Source organism: Hipposideros armiger, unplaced genomic scaffold (assembly GCF_001890085.2).
Source record: "Hipposideros armiger isolate ML-2016 unplaced genomic scaffold, ASM189008v1 scaffold_447, whole genome shotgun sequence".
Classification (NCBI taxonomy): Eukaryota; Metazoa; Chordata; class Mammalia; order Chiroptera; family Hipposideridae; genus Hipposideros; species Hipposideros armiger.
This window is the reverse complement of record NW_017731797.1, coordinates 217,603-236,831: the sequence shown is the minus strand read 5'-3', so window position 1 is coordinate 236,831 and position 19,229 is coordinate 217,603. Positions and strand designations below refer to the sequence as shown.

Genomic DNA, 19,229 nt, shown 5'->3' with positions numbered 1-19,229 from the left:
CTGAAAGCACCCAGCTTCCTGTTGTCGGGTGCTGGCCTTAAAGCAGTGATTTTGGGGATGAGGTCTGGCTAGAGCCCCAGACTGAGGCCCAGCACCCCAGAGAGGAAGCAGGCTGAGGAGGCTGGGGTGGGTGTGGCCCCCTCTCTGCTCCAGCTGTGGTCTCCTCTAAGGGCCACGTGATTGAGGATGTGTAGTTTGGGCCACCAGAATGGGTGACAAGGGCTTCCTTCCACATCACCTGTGGAGACTTGGAGCTCCTTGAGAGCCGGAACTGTCTTTTGGGGTCAGACACAGTAGACGCTCAATAAACCCAGAGTTTACTAAATTGAGGTGAATTGGCATTGTCTTTTGCGTCTATTAGGGAGACATGCCAAGTCCTGGGGATCTAGGGGGCTCCCAGTGCTGGCAACACCTGGTGATTCCACAGCCCCAGGTGGGACCCTATGCCTGCCCTGTGGGGGAGAAGCTTGTCAAGGTTGCTGCACCCATGTCATCTGTGGCCAGAGGGAGGCCCCAGGCCGAACAACGCTGACGTTTCTTAGCTCCTGAGGGGAATCCCAGCCTGGGCCACCAGCACCACAGACCCAATGTGCTGGCTGCTCTCTCCAGATCCTGTGGCTGGGTGACCTTCTCCAGGAATCCCCGGCCCCCACAGACATGATGTACTTGTTTGGAACTCCCTGCCCTTCTGACATCAGCTCCCTCAGCCTTTCCCCACCTTCTTCTTTCCAGAAGTGATGAGATGGGAGTGGGCTGGAGAGGTATGGGGAAGAAGGCTGCTGTCTTCAGCCTTGCAAGAGGCTTTCTGGTGTTCATGAGACACTGGTGCCCTGGGCTGGGACTGCACACATAGGGTGTCTGGTGGCATGTGGGAACAGGGTACAGTCCACACCTGGCCGCACTTGGGCCTGCCTGCATATGCTCGCCTCTTAGCTCCCCACCCAAATGGGAGAAGAGATGATAGATACTTGCTTATTGTATATGGGAAGTGAGCCCAGAGGTGGCTGAGATCCCAGGGAGTTAGGCTGAGAAGCCACACTCTGCCTCCATGCCAGCTGTGCCAGGGAGGCGGTATGGGGAGCACAGAGCCCAGGCCCCTGGGGTCAGGCTGACTTGGATTCAAATCCCAGTGTCACCCTCTAGCTGTTGGGCCTAGGGCAAGGTACCCCACCTCTGGGCCTCGGTTTTCTCATTGGCGGACACTACTTATCTCCCCAGGTGAGGGTGATGGGGATTCAGGTGTATGACAGACCTCCTAGGGAGCTGGCTCTTAGTGGGTTCCCTGAAAATGCCCATGTTCCCCTCCCCCATATTGGAGCACCAAGCTAAGGATTTTTATCTTGTCCTCCCCGTCCCCAGAACTGCATGAACTTGCCCCCAGACAAAGTCCAGCTGCTGAGTCAGTATGACAATGAGAAGAAGTGGGAGCTCATCTGTGACCAGGTGAGTATCAGGCCCCTCCCATCACCAGGGTGCCCTGCACTGGCCAGGCTGGGGTTGGCAGGAGAGGGGGCGCCGCCATGCTGTCCATAGGGCCAAGACCCTGCCCAGAGGCTGTAGCATCTGGGGAGAGTGTTGGGAGAATGCGAGACTCCAGAATCCCTCTCTCCGGGACATGGGCCTCCGTGGGGACCTTATGAGTCACCAGCAGGGCTGGCTCTGCCCTCTGAAGAGGTGGCGGGGGCTAGTCCGGGCACTGGCCAGTGCGGCCGGGGTCATGTCGCCATCCTCCTGCGGAGCTTCCTGGAGCAGGCTCTGTTGACCCTCCGGCTCTGGGATGGGGAAGAGAGGAGCAGCCCCAGAGTTGGACATCTTCGTTTGACCCCCAGGAGAGGTGGGGAGGACGGGGTAGGATCCTGATCCTCCTCTTATGTTGGGCCCAGAGGAGCTGCTCCCCAAAGTCAACCAGTTCCCAAGAACCGCTGTCTCCTGGTGCTTAGTCAGGCGCCTGGGCTTGCTACCTTTATGCCTCACTGGCTGCCCTGGCCCCTCCAAGTTTCTAGGGCTGCTGTCCATGGTAGCAGGAGGACCCCTCCCGCTGCTGGGGTGGGGCAGGGCCTGGCTGCCCCAGTGATTCAGTGAGGGAGGGAGCGGGGCCTGTGGCAGTGGAGGCTGGGGGTGGGGAGTGGGATCAAGGAGTCTCCCCTGGGAGCCAGGGCTGGGCCTTCTGCTGCTGCTAATGGACTGAGATGGGAGGAACTGCAGGACAGGAAGCTTCACAGTGTTCCTCCTCCCAGTACTCCCAGCTGTGGGCTGACTGTGGGCCAAGGTGGGTGGGGGCTGGGAAGGTGCCACCTACTTCCGGTCTGAGTCCCTCCCACCCCCAGGGTGGGTTGTATGATAGGTCTGATCCCTCCATACCCCACCCCAAGGCTGTGCGAGGGCTGTGGCCTGTGAGGCCACAGTGGGAAGGGGAAGGGTAGGCTGAGGGCTGGGGTCTTTTAAAGTGGCCTGGTGGATTGTTTGGTTAGGTCTCTAATATTTCACAGGGGTCTTAAGCAGCCTGGGACCTCGAGTCAGAGCTGAGAATGGGACCCTGGTACAAAGGCTGGTCATTTGCCCTGGCTGGTTCCCTGTACACCCCATTCCATCTCCCTAGGAGCGGTTTCAAGTCAAGAACCCCCCTGCAGCCTATATCCAGAAGCTGAAGAGCTACCTGGAAACTGGTGGGGTCAGCCGAAAGGTAGCAGCGGATTGGATGTCCAACCTGGGGGTACACGTCTCCCTCTTTCTCTCTGTCCCTTTCCCCCTGTTCCTTCTAACCTTCTAGACTCTGGGCAGCTGGAGTAGCTGTATGTATAAACTTTCCTTGCGTGGATGCATGTGTGAGTGTGCGTGTGTGTTCACAGGGAACTGAGAGTGCCCTGAGCAGGCACTTTCAACAGGTTCCTCTGCATATCCTGTGCGCTTACGTGTATTTGTATAGGTGTTCGCGCTCTGTGTGTTTGTGCATGATGTGCATGTACCTTTGTGTCCACATATGGATGTGTGTACCCTTGAGTCCATGTACAGGTGTGTGTGTGTACCCCATGTGTCCTCGTATGGATGCGTGTGTACCTTATATCTGTGTACTCAGGGTGCTTTTGTCTGAATGTGTGTGTGTGTGTGTGTGTGTGTGTGTGTGTGTGTACCTGGGGTGTTTATGTTTGAAAGCATATGTACCCTGTGTCCCCAGGTAGGGGGTATGTGTGTGTGTGCTGTATGTCTTTGTATGAAGGTATCTGTGTGCGCCCTTTGTGTCTGTGCGTGGGGGAATATGTGTAGCCTAAGAATGCTTATTCTGTTGGGCAGGTGTTTGGAGGTGGTGGGGGAGGCTGAGCGTGAAAGGCTGGTTGTGAGGGGAGGGCTGGTTGCTGCTTCAGGGCTTGCTGGGCCTGTAGGAGGCCAGGCTCCACTCACTGACTCCCCTGTTCTTGGCCTCCAGTTTAAGAGGCGAGTTCAGGAGTCGACTCAGGTGCTGCGGGAGCTGGAGATCTCCCTGAGGACAAACCACATTGGGTGAGCGAGGACTCAGATTTCCCTCTGGGGCGCCTTGGGGAGCCCTGCCTCCAGGCAGCCCCTGGTGCTTCCCCTAGCTGCTCCCCTGCCCACCCCCGTCTCCTGGCACAGGCTGTGCCTGTGAGCCACCTATGGGGTGTTGTCTCCAGGACAGCTTCCCCGCCTCCTCTCCTACCCATGCTCTGCCTGCCCCTTGAGGCATGGCTGAACTGTGCGTCCTGCCTGAGCCCCCTACCATCCCTGAGCATCATTGGGTTTCTGAGGCTGGGGCTGCTTGGCGTCTTCCTGGGGCAAGGGCACACCAGGGACCCTTGCCATGTCTGTTCTGTGCCCACTCCGGGCAGGACCTCCTTCCTGGCTAGAACTCAGGGAGTGCTGTGCCCCGCAGGTGGGTGCAGGAGTTCCTCAATGAGGAGAACCGCGGTCTGGATGTGCTCCTGGAGTACCTGGCCTTTGCCCAGTGCTCTGTCACGTAAGCCCCCTGCCCTGGCCCTCATGCCGCTCCTCAGAGTCTTGATCCGTGCTCCCCTCCCTGCACCTCACCCACTTCTCTGGTCACTTCCAAGCAGTGAAGCCAAGCCCACCCATGGCCCTGAGCCATGCCTCTTCCTGAAGGCTTGCCATGGGCAGGGAGGGATGTATCTTGGGAGGGTCAGCTGAGACCTGGATGGCTTACTCTGTTGTTCCACCATTCCTTCTTCCCCTGCTAGGCCTAGCACAATGCCAAGAATACAGCCTCCTCCCCGCTAGGTTCTCATGTAGAGCTATCTCTCTCCTCAATTCCCTCCACCCCTCTCTTAAGTGCCCCTGCGATGCTGGCCTCCAAACCTACTCTGACCCCCAGGTATGACATGGAAAGCACAGACAATGGGGCCCCCAGCTCTGAGAAGAGCAAGCCCCTGGAGCAGTCGGTGGAAGATCTCAGCAAGGGCTCGCCCTCATCCTTGCCATCACAGCCCAGAAATCGCCACCTGACCATCAAGTACGTGGGCCCCATGGCAGGGTGATGGGGAGAATGGAGACTTCACCCCTAGACTGTTGCACCAAACCAGGCCTACCCTGGGCCCTTGGGGATGGTGGGAGGGGTAGCCTGGCCGTGGGGATCAGAGGAAGGGCCTCAAATAGGGCTTGGGATATGGTGTGTTAATAAGCCTTCAGGGGTGGGCACCTAGAGGCTGAAATCTGGGTGGGTCTGGAATAAAGAGGGGTTTCTGGGTCAGTGGGACCCCTCTTATATCCATCTAACCCCCTGTTTTCTTCCATGCGGCCTCCAGGTGTCCCCCTTCTCCCCGGTATGTAGCCATCTGGGGGCAGGTGCATGCCTGGTGGTCTCCTGGGTGGTGATAGGGTTGGGTGAGGCATTCAACTGATGCCCCTGGGTTCAGCTGCTGCAGATAGGTCACCCCACCCTAACTTAGGGCACATTGTTGGGAGGTGAGGCGAGGGAAGGAGATGGCCCTGGAGCCTCATATGGAAACCCAGCTTTTTCTCTTCCTACTTTGGGCCTAGGGGGACTAACTTCATATATTAAGCCCCAATGTTTCACAATATGTTTCTTTGTTCATTCATTCATATGTTGAACAAAACATTTACAATGGCAGGTGCTCAGGAGACAGATTACCATGTCTTTGAGAACGCTTGGTCTAGTAGGGGACAATGTGTGATAGGTTGTCATGGAGGTGTGACTGGGAGCTCTGAGAAGGGAGGCAGCCACTGCCTCGGGCAGCAGGAAGGCTTCCCAGAAGAGATGGCACCAGAATTATGTTTTGCGATGGATATAGGCTTTACGAGCAGTGGTGGGGACAGGGAAGGAATTCCAGGCAGAAGGAACAGCATGAGCAAAGACTCAGGGGCATAGTTGAGCAATGATGAGAGAAGGGCAATGTGGCAGGCAGAGGAAGGAGGTGGGGCCTCACAGTGTTGTTGGAAATAGGATAGAATTGTCAAGAGGACCTGAGGTAGAAGTCACAATTGGCAGTTCTGCAGGAATGAAAAAAATCACATGTTTTTTAGAAAAGAATGAGCAAGCATGCTCATGTAGCACTTACTATGTGTCAGGTACTGTTCTGAGCTCATTTCACAGTCCCAACAATTGTATCAGGGAGGTACTATTACCACCATTCTTGTTTTACAAATGAAGAAACTGAGGCACAGGGAAATGAAATAACTTGCCTAAGAAGGGGTGAGCTGGGATTTGAAGCAAGGCAGTCTGAATTTGGAGTCTGTGCTCTCAAGATGGAAGATAAGCCCATGTGGCCATGAGCGCCGCCTTGTGGAGAGCATTTCCATGGCGGTTTCCGGGCTTAGGCTGTCTTTCCTTTCTATAGGCTCTCCATCTCCATAACACAGTAGTAACCCTTAACGCCAAGCTATTGTTCAGGAGCTTTGTTTTCCTGACTCCCTCCTCATGTCCTCCCCAGCATGCCAGGCCCCAGGCCTAGGGTCTGAGAAGGCCTTCTTGCCCTCAGCTGGCCTCTTTGGTTGGGTAGATGTGCCCCCTTCTATCCCAGAGGCCATCTGAGTGGTGGGGGAAATGGGAAACAGGGTTTGGGACTCTGATCCCTGCTGCCTCCTTCCTAACCCACCCAGGCTGACCCCGGCCCACAGCAGGAAGACCCTGCGGAATTCCCGCATCGTCAGCCAAAAGGATGACGTCCACGTCTGCATTATGTGCTTGCGTGCCATCATGAACTACCAGGTTGGTCGGCCGGGCCTGTCCTCACCGGAGTCTCCCTAAGCTGCTGAGGTTCTGGGACCAAATATGCCCCCAGCCTGTCCCCCAATGGAGAACCCTGGGGATCTGGGCTGTTGGCTCAAAGTCTTGAGGGGGAAGTCCAGATTTCTGACCCTTCCTGGTCAGATCCCTCAGACATGATTGGGAGCTGGGATGCCTCAAATGGTAACTTAGGCATATCCACCAAGAAAGGCTGGACACCAGGCCCAGGGGGAGAGCAGCTCTGGGTCATTTCGTTTGGAGGAGTGATTGGTGAAGCCAGTCCTTCCTCACTCAGCCAGCCTTTGAGGACTCACTGCGTCCAAGGTGCTGAGTCCTGACACTGACTTTTGAACAGACAATGGTATTTAATAAGAAGGACCAGGCTTTGGCTGCCGTAGAAGAGGTTGTGGGTGGATATGAAGAACTTCCTAAGCTTGAAGGCAGTTAGAGACCAGAATGGCGTGGCACTGCCAATGCCCGAGGTGCTGGGCAGGAGGGAGATGGCAATCCTGGAGGGCCTGCTTGGAGGAGCTGACCTCTCCCCTCTCCCCAGTCTGGCTTCAGCCTTGTCATGAACCACCCAGCCTGTGTCAATGAGATCGCTCTGAGCCTCAACAACAAGAACCCCAGGTGAGGCCCAGGCCCCTAACCTTTTTCCATATCTAGATGTGACCCCTTGCCTACTCTGTACCCCGCTTCTCAAGACTACTTCTCAGGCTCGTTCTGCCCCACCACCAGCTTCTCTGTCCTCCATGAGCCCCTTGCTGTGGGGCCTGCCTGTTCTCAAGAGATAACCCACCCCTTCGCTCCCCAGAACCAAGGCTCTGGTGCTAGAGCTGCTGGCAGCTGTGTGCCTGGTGCGGGGAGGACACGACATCATCCTTGCGGCCTTTGACAACTTCAAGGAGGTAATGGAAGCCCCCACCCAAAGGCGTACTTACCCTCTTAGTGTTGCTTAGAGCCCAGATGTTGGCAGTTGTGGCCTTTGCTCAGGGCAGCTGGGGACATTGGGCATTTGGGGAACTTAGGGTGGGGACAATCTGGGATAGGGAAGCTCTGAAGGGAAGGTGCACAGTCACGTAGGGACACTGCCTGGGGCAACAGGGACAACTGTAGGCATCTGCTGAATCTCTGACCCTCAGCCCTGCCAGATCCAAACTGGACTTGATCCATATATCTCGAAGTTGATGACTCTGGTTAACCAGCTCATGAGAAGTAAATGCTTGAGAATATGGTGCAGAACGCAGCATGTGGTCATTCATTCCTTTAATGAGTAATTTACTGAGCACCTACTGTGTGCCAGGCACAGAGTGGGCACTTGGGATATATCAGCGAACAAAAGAAATAAGGCAGCGTAAGACAAGAGAACATAATAAGTAAGCAAATTGCATAGTGTGTTCGAAAATGCTCAATGACACAGGGAAAACGTCAGGGATGCTGTAGGGGGAGGAAGACTGGTTGCAAATGGTCGGGAAGCCTCAATGAGAAGGTGAGCATTGAGCAAAGCTGTGAGGGTAATGAGGGGCTTGGCATGGTGGCTATCTTAGGTAAGAGCACACCAGACAGATGCGAAGTGCAAAGGCCCTGAGGTGAGAATGTGCAAGGACGCCAGTGTGGCTAGAGTAGTTAAGTGAGGGCGAGGGCTGTGAGAGGTTCAGAGAGTGGAGGTTTTGAGCAGAAGAGTGACATGGCCTGACTTAGATTTAACTTGAAAAGAGCCTATAAAGGCACAAGGGTGGCAGCTGGAAGATGACGTAGGAGGTGTGTCACTGGGGCCTTAGTGACAGCCATTCTCTTCACCAGGTGTGTGGGGAGCACCACCGCTTTGAAAAGCTGATGGAATATTTCCGGAATGAGGACAGCAACATTGACTTCATGGTGAGCTCAGGAGCCTAGCCTGGGCCGGTTCCCTCTCAGGTGCAAGGTGTAGCCAGCGGCCTGGGTATCTGCCCCTGCGAAGCATGAGGACTGAGTGGTTGTTGGGCGAGGAATGGATGTCAGAGAGGGGAAGTCTGGAGGGAGGGGACATGGAGAAATATGGGTAGGGACGAAGCTGGATTAGTGGAGTGAGAAATGTATTGAGGGAGGCAGATTTGGGAGTAAATGTGGGGGGATGGGGAGAGAGGAAGGCACTGATCCCATCCAGAGGATCAGAGACCTGCTCATGCTCCCGCTTCCTAGGTGGCCTGCATGCAATTCATCAACATTGTGGTACACTCGGTGGAGAACATGAACTTCCGTGTCTTTCTGCAATATGAGTTCACCCACCTGGGCCTGGACCTGTACTTGGAGGTGAGCCCTGCACTCCGTGTCCCCCTCCCCCCTGGACTTAATCATTTGCCCACTGCAGAGTATGGCTCAGTGGGTGGCAGCACAGGTATTGGGGTCAGGAAGACCTGGGTTCAAAATTCTGGCTCTGCCACTTCCTAGCCCATGTAGACAGGTCTGTTCTCTCTGAGTCTCAGTTTTCTCATCTGTAAAATAAGAGCATCATAGAGATAATAACGACTCTAAATAGGATGATGTCTGCCACATAATAAGCACCCAGCACCCATGGAGCTGTTGTTGCAGGTACTAAACAGGCTCTAGGTGGTCTTGGGTCTGGTTCTGGGAGCACAGAATGGGGAGTGCAGGGAAACTGGGCCAAAGTGAGAGCTGGCTCATTCTGGATGGGTCCGGGTCACAGAGACGTTCCTTGCCCTGGGGAAGGTAGACAGAGGGGCTTGATGCTTCCTGGTCCAGCCTGAGCAGAAAAGCTATAGCTTTCTTCTAGGACTCCTTTGGGAGGCTTCCTGGAAGATCAGGGCCTTTGAGATTGGATTTACGAAAGCCAGGATTAACAGAAGGTGAAAAGCAAGCTAGGGTGATATATCCATAGAATGGAATATTATTCAGCCATAAAAAAGGAATGAACTAATGATACAAGCTACAACATAGATGAGCCTTGACAACATTGTGATAAGTGAAAGAAGCCAGACACAAAACACCACAGAGCGCATGATTCCTTTATATAAGATGTCCAGGATAGGTAAGTCCATAGAGACATAAAGTGGACTGCTGGTTGCCAGGGGCTGGGGGAGGAGAGAATGGGGAGTGACTGCTAACGGGGATAGGGTTTCTTTTTGGGGTGATGAAAATGTTCTGGAATTATATGGTAGTAATGGTTGTACAACCTTGTGAATATAATAAAAACCACTGAATTATACAGTTTAGAATAGTGAATTATGATATGTGAATTATAGCTCAAGAAAAAATAAAGAAAAAGCAGGCTAGGGCTCAGGCCCCTTCCTCTGGGCTCTGGCGGCGATGGGGGGGTATTGGAAAGATCCCTCACACCAGGCCTCCCCCATCCTTCCATCTGGGGACAGAGACTTCGGCTCACAGAGAGCGACAAGCTGCAGGTGCAGATCCAGGCATACCTGGACAATGTCTTTGATGTGGGCGCGCTGCTGGAGGACACTGAGACCAAGAATGCTGTGCTGGAGCACATGGAGGAGCTGCAGGAGCAGGTGGCCCTGGTGAGAGCTGCTCCCGAACCCACACAGTAGGCCCACGGGGCCCCACACTGCCATCAGGCACTGGGCCTCAAAGGCTAGTTCTGGGTGTGAATTGGGGATGGCTGTCTGACTGGCCCCTGCGTTTGACCTGAATCCTCTGAGTGTCTTTCTCAGTGAGGGTTCATGTTGCTCCTACACTGTGTTGGACCTCTGAGGAAGGCAGGCCCCTCCTCTCCCAGTGCTTAGACCCCAGGCCCTGACTTGGATGGAACCCAGAGCCTGAGGCCCCGTCCAGCTCAGTTTTCTCTGTACCTACCTCCCCCATCAGTGGTGCCTTAGATTTCCCTCCTGAGAGAGCGTTAGTGGTCTCAGTGTGCCTCACCCACTTGGGTTCAAGTGCCAGGCTAGGCCCACCTGGCACCCTGGGCTAAGCACGCAGGAAGCCTCCCCCAGCCCTCCAGGCAGGCATGCCTGATGCCGCCCCCTCACCGGCGGTGCCAGTGCCCGGCAGCGGGTGGGAACTTACCATGTGCTGGTGCCACAGCTGACAGAGCGGCTTCGGGACGCGGAGAACGAATCCATGGCCAAGATCGCAGAGCTGGAAAAGCAGCTAAGCCAGGCCCGAAAGGAGCTGGAGACCCTGCGGGTGAGGCTGAGGGCGTGGGCCCGCCGGGGGTGGGCTGGGCTCCCGAGAACAGACCAGTTGGGGGTTCTAGGCTTGATACCGCCCTTCACCCTGGAAAGAGGATGGGGCTCTATGCCAGGCCTACTGGTGGGCACTGACCTCTCCCTCGGTGGTGCTCGCAGGAGCGCTTCAGCGAGTCGACCCCCATGGGCGTCTCCAGGCGTCCCCCTGAGCCTGAGAAAGTGCCTGCGCCTGCCCCCGCCCCCGCACGGCCCTCGGCCCTAGAGCTGAAGGTGGAGGAGCTGGAGGAGAAGGGGTTAATCCGTATCCTGCGGGGGCCCGGGGATGCTGTCTCCATCGAGATTCTTCCCGTCGCTGTGGCAACTACAGGCGGCAGTGATGCCGGGACTCCGGGAGTGCCCACCAGTTTCCCCAGCCCAGGTGCGTAGTAGCTTCAAGCTGGGTGGGGTAGGGTGGGGGAGCCAGGGCCTAGAGGGGGCGCCTAAGGACACCACCCACAGGGAGAGGTGGGAGAGGGTGGGTTTGGGTTGGGTTGTGGGCCAGGCTCAGGTAGGTGAGCTGTGGGTAGGAAATGGACTCAGTGCGCATGCGTAAGAGGGGCGAGGGGGGGGGCGGAGGTGAGACCACCCCAGCCCAGAAGTTGACTCTCTCCTTCCCCGTTCTGGGTATTCGTTCGGCTCAGATCTCCCACCTGCAGCAGAGCCGGTTGTGGGAGCAGCAGCCCCGCCGCCTCCGCCTCCGCCTCCACTGCCCAGCATTCCCTCCGAGCAGGAAGCCCCGCCAGTAGCGCCCCCACCGGCCCCGCCCCTCCCAGGCATCTCAGAGCCCCCAGCCCCACCGCCACTGCCGGGAGGCCCGCCGCCCCCACCTCCGCCACCGCCGCCGCCTCCTGGCACTGATGGGCTGGTGCCTCCGCCGCCCCCACCGCCTCCGGGAGGCCCCTCTGATGCCCTTGGAGGGCCCAGCCCAGAGATGGGCCCAGGTGAGTGGACCGCTCAGGGCTGGGGGAAGATGGAGGGTGGGGTTTCCGCCTCAGTGTCCTCCAGGATCCTGGGCCTCCTACTGCCTCCTGCCCGCCCTGTCTGGGCTCTGGTTCCCTGTAGCCACTTCACCCCCTACCACCCCAGTACTCACCACTCCCTCCTTATCCCAGGAGTGAAGGCCAAGAAACCCATCCAGACCAAGTTCAGAATGCCACTCTTAAACTGGGTGGCCCTGAAACCCAGCCAGATCACAGGCACAGTCTTTACTGAACTCAATGATGAGAAGGTGCTGAAGGTGAGTGTGGCCCCACCGGGTGCCAGTGTGGGCACCAGAGGAACAGGGGACTTGCCTGGATCATGCTGGGCACTAGGGGTGGTTGTCTCCTCTCCTCCATCCCATTTTACAGATGAGGACATGGAGGCCCAGGGATGGGCATTAAGCCAAAGTGGATCAGTGCATCTAGTGTAATAGGCAGTGTATCCTGACTCCCCTGAAGGCTTTTCCCTCGATCCCTGCAGACAGACACATCCCTCCCCCAAGTCTGGCTTCTCTCCTCCTTTCAGGCCCTTCTTCCACCACCTTCTCACAGACAAACAGGGCTTCAGTCCTTCTAATTCCACTTTCAGTTTTCCAAAACGGATGTGTTCTCTTGCTCATGCTGTTCCCTCTGCCTGGAATGCCCTTCCCTTTTCCCTTTTTTACAACCCTGGCCAATTCAGCTTTTCCTTCTGCTGTAATGGTGTGGGTCCCCTGGGCTGGGTGCTGCTCCTTCTCCTCAGGATATCCTCCATCAGGGCCTGTGGTCAACCTGGGTAACTGGTTTGATTCTCTGCCAGTGGCCTGGTCAGAGCTGTATAGGTGGCTCTAGCACCTAGCAGAGTGCTGAGCCAGGAATGTATCAGACCCTGGCCCCACCCAGCCCCACCCTCTCTGTGCCCTCAGGAGCTGGACATGAGTGACTTTGAGGAGCAGTTCAAGACTAAGTCCCAAGGTCCCAGCCTGGACCTTGGTGCTCTCAAGGGTAAGGCAGCCCAGAAGGCCCCCAGCAAGGCCACACTCATTGAGGCCAATCGGGCCAAGAACCTGGCCATCACGCTGCGCAAGGGCAACCTGGGGGCCGACCGCATCTGCCAGGCCATCGAGACGTGAGTACCTCTGCCCGGGGCTTGTGGGCAGCTCAGCCCCTCAGTTTGGCCAGGGTCATTAGGCAGATCCTAGTAAAATAGCCCCAACTATGGGACAGAGCCCACCAAGCTTCATACCAATCCCGGTAAGGGAGTAGGGCGGGGAACCTTGTTCCCATTTTTCAGGCTGAGAAACTGAGGCCATACTGTGAGTCCACGCTGAGACAGATATTCCCATTCCCTCCTTACCCAGCTATGGGCACTCAGACTGAGGCATTTACAGCTAAGCGTGATGTATGATGGGGACCCCAGGCTTCTCAGCTGCCAGCTTTCCTTGACTCCTCTCTCTTGTTTCCTGACGCTGTTGGCAAATTGCAAACACTGAAGTCCATTTATTTAATCAAGGAGGGGGAGGGGATAGTCCTCCTCTCAAGAACTGATGGAGTGACACCTATCCCTCTGCCTCCAGGTATGACCTCCAGGCCCTTGGCCTGGACTTCCTGGAGCTGCTGACCCGCTTCCTGCCCACGGAGTATGAGCGCAGCCTCATCGCTCGCTTTGAGCGGGAGCAGCGGCCAGTGGAGGAGCTGTCAGAGGAGGACCGCTTCATGCTGCGCTTCAGCCGAATCCCGCGCCTGCCAGAGCGCATGACCACACTCACGTTCCTGGGCAACTTCCCGGATACTGTCCAGCTGCTCATGCCGGTGTGGGCGGGGCAGGCAGGGCGGTGTGGGTGCAGCCTGGGTTGGGGATGAGCAGGAGGCCCCTCCCAGCCTGGGCTCCAAGAGGGCGTTGGAGAGCGCTTGAGCCTCCTGCGGGCTTGCTCCCACCCCACCCCAACTTAACTTGCCTCCCCTATCCCACCCCCAGCAACTGAATGCCGTCATTGCAGCCTCGATGTCCATCAAGTCCTCTGATAAACTCCGCCAAATCCTGGAGGTAGGGCAAGAGCCTGGGAGGTAGGGTCCACCCTTGGCTCCTATTCTGGGTCATGTGAGAGGGAGATCCTGGCCCTGCCTTGCACACCCCAGGTGCAGCAAATATGTTCCCACCTCTCACATGCAGGCTCAACATGGGGGTGGGGGCCATGTCTACAACAGCGCACCTCAGACCCTGCCTGAGGGCTCTGCCCCTCTGTGGGTTAGCAGAAAACCCACACCTGCTCAGTGGAGGCTCAGGGAACCATTAGAAATGGCTGTTAGAAAGCGGCGACCCCATAGCCTAGGAGGGGATGTTGGCCTCACAGTTTTGGGTAGGAATAGCAGAGGATGAAGTTGGATGTGTCATGGTGTTAGCCATGCACGTGGCAAACATGTACACATGCATGTACATGTGTCGTGGATCTGAGGGGTCCACGCAGGAGTGCAGTGGGGGCTGAGTGTGGGGCTTGCTCTTTGCTACCTTTTCTGTGCAATTCATACTTCAGGGGAAACGTTTCCTCAGCCCAGAACCCTGCTGAGCTCTCCCCCTGCCTCTCCCAGATCGTCCTGGCTTTTGGCAACTACATGAACAGCAGCAAGCGTGGAGCAGCCTATGGCTTCCGGCTCCAGAGTCTGGATGCGGTAAGAGGCGAGAGAAGGGGTCCCCTGGCCTGAGGGATGGGAGAGGGCTGGTGGCCTGTGGCTTACAACAGGTCCTCATGCAGCTGCTGGAGATGAAGTCAACTGACCGCAAGCAGACGCTGCTGCACTACCTGGTGAAGGTCATTGCTGAGAAGTATCCACAGCTCACAGGCTTCCACAGTGACCTGCACTTCCTGGACAAGGCAGGCTCAGGTATGGGTGGGCCACAGCCTGTCTTTGAGTGTGGGTAGGGGCTCAGCTCTGGGGACCGATATGGGCTGGGAGAAAGCAAGGGGACCACAGGATGTATTTGGACAGGAATGCTGCCGCTCTGATTCCCTGCCTCTCTACTGCCCCCCCCCTCCCCTCCACTCAGTGTCCCTGGACAGCGTCCTAGGGGATGTGCGCTCCCTGCAACGAGGCCTCGAGTTGACCCAGCGGGAGTTTGTGCGGCAGGATGACTGTGTGGTGCTCAAGGAGTTCCTGAGGACCAACTCGCCCACCATGGATAAGCTGCTGGCAGACAGCAAGACAGCTCAGGTGGACTAGGGATGGCCCAGCCCTGGAGGTGGGGAGGGGAGGGTGGGGTATGAAGGGCTACCTAGGTAGGGCTGAATAGCTAAGGCCTAGAGGGGCATGGCCACAGCAGGGACACCTTGGGGAACGGAGGAGGAGTAATGGGGTGGGGGGCATCAGGAGAAGCTGAGATGAAGTGGCTGATGTCATAATGGAGGGTACAGAAGTGGTCAGGCTCCGAGCGGTTCATGCTGATGGGGCTGACAGGCTGTGCCTGCAGGAGGCCTATGAAGCTGTGGTGGAGTACTTCGGAGAGAACCCCAAGACCACGTCCCCTTCCATGTTCTTTTCCCTCTTTAGCCGCTTCGTCAAGGCCTACAAGGTATGTGTTTCTGGTGGGCACCACTGTAGGGCACTGCAACCTCTCCACGTGGGGAGTAGGAAGGGTGGGGGCTGCTTCTATCTGGGGAGCAGGATAGGTGAGGGAGGCTTCTGCTCATGGAGACCCACTTTGGCCCCTCAGAAAGCTGAGCAGGAGGTGGAACAGTGGAAGAAAGAAGCAGCTGCCCAGGAGGCAGGCGCTGACACGCCGGGCAGAGGGGAGCCCCCAGCACCTAAGGTAGGCAGCTGCCTCTGAGCTTGGCTCTGGATGCAGGGATGCATGGTGTCCTCATCCCAAAGATCTGGCCCTCCTCTGCACCCCTTTATTTACTGATACACCCTGCCCAAGGTGAGGATGGTGCCCCGGTAGCCTGGGTTGGGAAGGGGTTCCTTCTGCTCAAGCCAGCAGTGGGGGCTTGCTGGGGGGAACCAGACAGATATGGCTTGGTGGGTGGGGGGATCCCAGAGCTGGAGCCGTATACCCTTCCCCTCCCTCCAGTCCCCACCCAAGGTCCGGCGGCAACAGATGGACCTCATCTCTGAGCTAAAACGGAAGCAGCAGAAGGAGCCACTCATCTATGAGAGTGACCGGGATGGGGCCATTGAAGATATCATCACAGGTGAGGGCTTGACCAGGCCTATCCTGCCCTCAGTCTGTCCTGTGCTGTCCTCCAGTCCATCCCCCACCCCACCCTGGGGGTCTGACTGCCTCACGGCCTCTTTACTACTTTTTTCTGTCTGTTTTTCTTCTTCCTTTCTCTCTCCCCTCCTCCCTCGCAACCCTCAGTGCTCAAGACGGTGCCCTTCACGGCCCGCACTGGCAAGCGGACATCCAGGCTCCTCTGTGAGGCCAGCCTGGGAGAGGAGATACCCCTCTAGCCCCCAGGTACCCAGATGGCTTGGCCTCTGGTCCCAGTTGCTGTCCACAGCCCTGGGGGCCCTTGGGGGGTGGGGACTGAGTCCTGCTGCCCCCGCCCCTAGGCCATGCATGCTGGTATGTGTTTGGGGGGTCTGGTAAACATAAACAGGCCCCCTTCTACATGCAAACAACCCAGGTCCCTGTAAGGGTGAGGCCTGTGCCCTGGAGTGGTGGTCCCAACCCTAGGCAGACTCTTGAAGGGTAAATGTGTCTCCTTTGCCAGATCTGCGGAACCAGCCCTACATCCGTGCAGACACAGGCCGCCGCAGTGCTCGCCGGCGTCCCCCTGGACCCCCTTTGCAGGTCACCTCCGACCTCTCGCTGTAGCCTCTATTTCTGCAGATGGACTATGGGGAGTGGAGGTGGGGTGGGGTGGGGCCGGGGCAAGCTGGGGCTCAAGGAAGTGGTCCTCAGCTCGGCTGGGCCGGGCAGCCCCCTCTGCCACTGTCCCCTGCCATGGGCCCATCACAAATGGGCCGGTGCACCCTCATCTTGCCACAGGGGGACAGCATTGCCAGCCCCTCCCCTCCACCAAATGCTGCTTGCAGCACCCCTCTCCCCCCAATAGCCATACTGTACTTAGCCTCAGTGGGAGCTTGGCCCGTAACTTATAAAGTGCAACCTTGCCGCCACTCCCAGTTCCGGGGACTCTCCATGGACCTTATTTTTATACAAGATTAATAAAGATGTTTGCAAAAGAGCTGCGTCTGCTCCACTCCCCCATCACACTGCAGCCTGTTTTGCTCAGCAAATGCTTTACTTGTACAAGTTCTTCATAGCAGGTCTCTGCAAACAGGCTGGTGAAGGGGAGAAGGGCTGCTTCTGCACTAGCGTTGGGGGAGAGGGAGCCAGCTTCCAGGGGTGCGTATACTCTAATGGCTGGTCCCCGAACTCTGCGGGAGGGCAGATGGGGCGGGTGGAGGGTCCAGCCTACCATTTGGCTTTGAGACTCTGGATTAGCTCCACCTCAGTCTGCTTTTGTGCCTGCCCGGCCCACTTCTGCCAGTCCCACCTCCTACCTGGGTACCCTACCCTGTTTTCTTAGTCACGCCAGTGAGGGATCTCAGATTACATCTCCGCCTGTCCCGCCTCCATTTCTGTCGGCCCTGTCCCCATTTCTTGGAATCCTGCACCCACTCTTCGCCTGCCCCGCTCCTCCCGCTTTGTCACATCCCATCTGTCTGCCCCCTCCCTGGTCTCTCGCCCCACCCCTCGCAAGGCCCGCCCCCGCCCGCTGGCCCCACCTCCTCCCCCGGGCTTTCACCTTGGTTGCGCCGCCCCTGGTTGGATCCGAGCTTGGGGTAGCTGGAGGGGTAGGACTTGGAGGGGTAGGACTTGGGAAGTCGGACTTCGGGGCGCGAGGCCCGGTTCCGCGTCTTGTATTCTGGCCGCGTCCCCTCGGCCAGGATAGGTATCTGAGAGTAGGGGCTGTGCACGCCTGGGGTGGGGAAGCCCATAGGAGGAAAAGGAGAGGCCAGACCTGAGAGCCGGTCCTGAGTGACAGTACCCTCTCCCGCGGGCCCTCCCAGCCCCACAAAGGCGCGCACCTGCTTTGTGCAGTCTGCGCAGCGAGTGCACCAGCTCCGTGTTGGTAAGGCCGCTGAGGCGCGCGGCCTGGCAGAAGAAGGTGAGGCCCGCTTGAACGCACGCCGGGCGGCCGTGACTGTGGGACCGGCCCGGGCTCTTGCAGCCCGAGTTCAACCGCAGGGCCCGCTGCTTCTTGGAGTAGTAGCTTGACGGAGAAAAGTGGAGCAGCTGCCTCAGACACCACCTCCCCCAGTACTCTCCATCTCACAGGTGGGGAAACCAGAGCAGGACAGGAAGCCCCTTGCCGCTGGCCTAGGGCAAGTTGTCCCCCACGAAACTGACCCAGAATTCAGGGCTCTCATCTCTGGGGCAGGAACACGAGGGTACCCCTGCATGGGGCAGAGTCTGCTCCCCCATCCTGGGTTCTGAAGCTGGATACAATTGTGCTCACCTTATCACCTCCCGCGCCGACTTGTAAGGCACAAAGCCCTGCCTCATCAGCTTAAACAGCATCTCTAAGAACAGGGTTTGCAGGTTCTGGGGGTCACAGACCCGGCTGTTTGTCACCTGGCCTGGTGTCAAAGACCACAGGGGAGGGTGAGGAGGAGCCTTCCCCAGGCCAGGTCCACTTCTGTCCCACCAGTCTTGTCACTCACGGAGACATTGAGCAAGGCGGTGGCTGTCAGTGAGGACACCTAGGAAGTCTTGGAAGCTTACGGTTCCATCACCTGGGAAGAGAGAGGAGGAAGTGCTGTGGGTGCCTGTACCTGTAGAAGGTACCCTGCATGAGGATCAGGGGCTTGCCAGAAGTTCCAGGCATAAGAAGCCAGTCCTGCCTCTAGCCAAGCGTCAACCCTGGCTGAGTGGGGGACAAATAGTCCTTGCCCTGGGGGAATCCCACGTCAGGATGAGGGTTAACACAGCAGAAGCATTTAGGGGCTATGGGATAGGGGTGTTGATCAGGGCAGGCTTCCTGGAAGAGGAAACTTTAAAACAGGACCAGGCCAGGAATTCAGTGGGCAAGGGAGGTGTTCTTCAGGGCTAGAGGTGGAGAGGATGAGAGGGCAGAGATTGGGACACCCACCATCCAAGTCTGCCTGCTGCAGAGCCTCACACATCTCCTGCGGGCTCAGTTGGAGACCCACGTTGTGCAGGGCAACTTTCATGCTGCGCATGTCCACAGTGCCGGTTGGGCTGGAGCTGAAAAGCTTGAAGATATCCTGGAATGCTGGGGGCAAGGTGTGGGGGCAGGCAGCAAGTTGAACCATACCCTCAGGAACCCTGAGATCCACTCACTCCAGCTCAGATGAGACTGAGGACCTGGGTAACTCCAACCCCCTGGGCTAATATTATAACTTTTAATATAAAGAACAACAGTGGCTGCTGTGCGTTGGTACTTGTTAAGTGCTCATTCAATTCTCATGTCCAAAACTCATGTTTGGGCCTGTTTGTATGAAAAACATTCAAAACTCATGTCCAAAGTCACACCACCAGTAGGGCAATGCTGGGCTTTGGACTCTGGCAGTCTGGCTCTGGAGCTGCAATGCTTAGAGGCTGCAGGAGCCTTTAGAGGGGCAGGGAACTCATTCATTTTTTCCATCATTTCTCCCAGTTTCTCTTCTCTCTTCCTTCTTCTATCCTTTTCATCCATCCACCCACTCCCCACTCACCATCCAAATATCTTCTTATCCACCAATCCATCCCTCCCTCCACCCTTCACACACACACACACACACACACACACACACACACACACACAGTCCTACACAGTCCTGGGGTTGTTGAGATACACAAATTAACAAATTAGACTGGCATAGAGGGAAGGTTACAATGCAGTCAACTGCTTCTCGCAGTGACCC

At 57.0% G+C, this 19,229-nt stretch overlaps 2 protein-coding genes across 7 annotated transcripts in view; one reads left to right on the top strand and one right to left on the bottom strand.

Annotated features, from left to right (window-relative positions):
* FMNL1 (formin like 1) overlaps positions 1-16,543 on the top strand; it is a 24,258-nt gene extending 7,715 nt beyond the window's left edge. Inside the window, exons 2-28 of one of the 6 annotated variants that reach the window (XM_019665684.1) lie at positions 1,360-1,443; positions 2,600-2,683; positions 3,425-3,498; positions 3,887-3,970; positions 4,343-4,480; positions 4,773-4,790; positions 6,088-6,196; positions 6,768-6,844; positions 7,029-7,122; positions 8,018-8,092; positions 8,396-8,506; positions 9,583-9,732; positions 10,256-10,357; positions 10,519-10,777; positions 11,040-11,339; positions 11,511-11,635; positions 12,284-12,486; positions 12,935-13,169; positions 13,336-13,404; positions 13,947-14,027; positions 14,111-14,240; positions 14,404-14,567; positions 14,824-14,925; positions 15,067-15,162; positions 15,424-15,544; positions 15,712-15,810; positions 16,067-16,156. In XM_019665684.1, coding sequence (XP_019521229.1) covers positions 1,360-1,443; positions 2,600-2,683; positions 3,425-3,498; positions 3,887-3,970; positions 4,343-4,480; positions 4,773-4,790; positions 6,088-6,196; positions 6,768-6,844; positions 7,029-7,122; positions 8,018-8,092; positions 8,396-8,506; positions 9,583-9,732; positions 10,256-10,357; positions 10,519-10,777; positions 11,040-11,339; positions 11,511-11,635; positions 12,284-12,486; positions 12,935-13,169; positions 13,336-13,404; positions 13,947-14,027; positions 14,111-14,240; positions 14,404-14,567; positions 14,824-14,925; positions 15,067-15,162; positions 15,424-15,544; positions 15,712-15,803 — 3,177 coding nt within the window. In that variant the 3' untranslated portion in view covers positions 15,804-15,810; positions 16,067-16,156. Of the gene's footprint in view, positions 1-1,359; positions 1,444-2,599; positions 2,714-3,424; positions 3,499-3,886; positions 3,971-4,342; positions 4,481-4,772; positions 4,791-6,087; positions 6,197-6,767; positions 6,845-7,028; positions 7,123-8,017; positions 8,093-8,395; positions 8,507-9,582; positions 9,733-10,255; positions 10,358-10,518; positions 10,778-11,039; positions 11,340-11,510; positions 11,636-12,283; positions 12,487-12,934; positions 13,170-13,335; positions 13,405-13,946; positions 14,028-14,110; positions 14,241-14,403; positions 14,568-14,823; positions 14,926-15,066; positions 15,163-15,423; positions 15,545-15,711; positions 15,811-16,066 lie in introns of all 6 variants that reach the window. The other 5 variants (XM_019665679.1, XM_019665678.1, XM_019665681.1 and 2 more) reach the window with 5 other exon arrangements.
* Positions 16,544-16,599: 56 nt separating this feature from the next.
* The window catches only part of LOC109394960 (EF-hand calcium-binding domain-containing protein 3-like), a 13,547-nt gene continuing 10,917 nt past the window's right edge, over positions 16,600-19,229 (bottom strand). The window contains exons 4-9 of the mRNA XM_019665551.1: positions 18,455-18,598; positions 18,027-18,098; positions 17,822-17,942; positions 17,391-17,575; positions 17,108-17,281; positions 16,600-16,736 (exon numbers count right to left, since the gene is read on the bottom strand). Of these exons, the coding sequence (XP_019521096.1) occupies positions 16,600-16,736; positions 17,108-17,281; positions 17,391-17,575; positions 17,822-17,942; positions 18,027-18,098; positions 18,455-18,598 (833 nt within the window). The remainder of the gene's footprint in view (positions 16,737-17,107; positions 17,282-17,390; positions 17,576-17,821; positions 17,943-18,026; positions 18,099-18,454; positions 18,599-19,229) is intronic.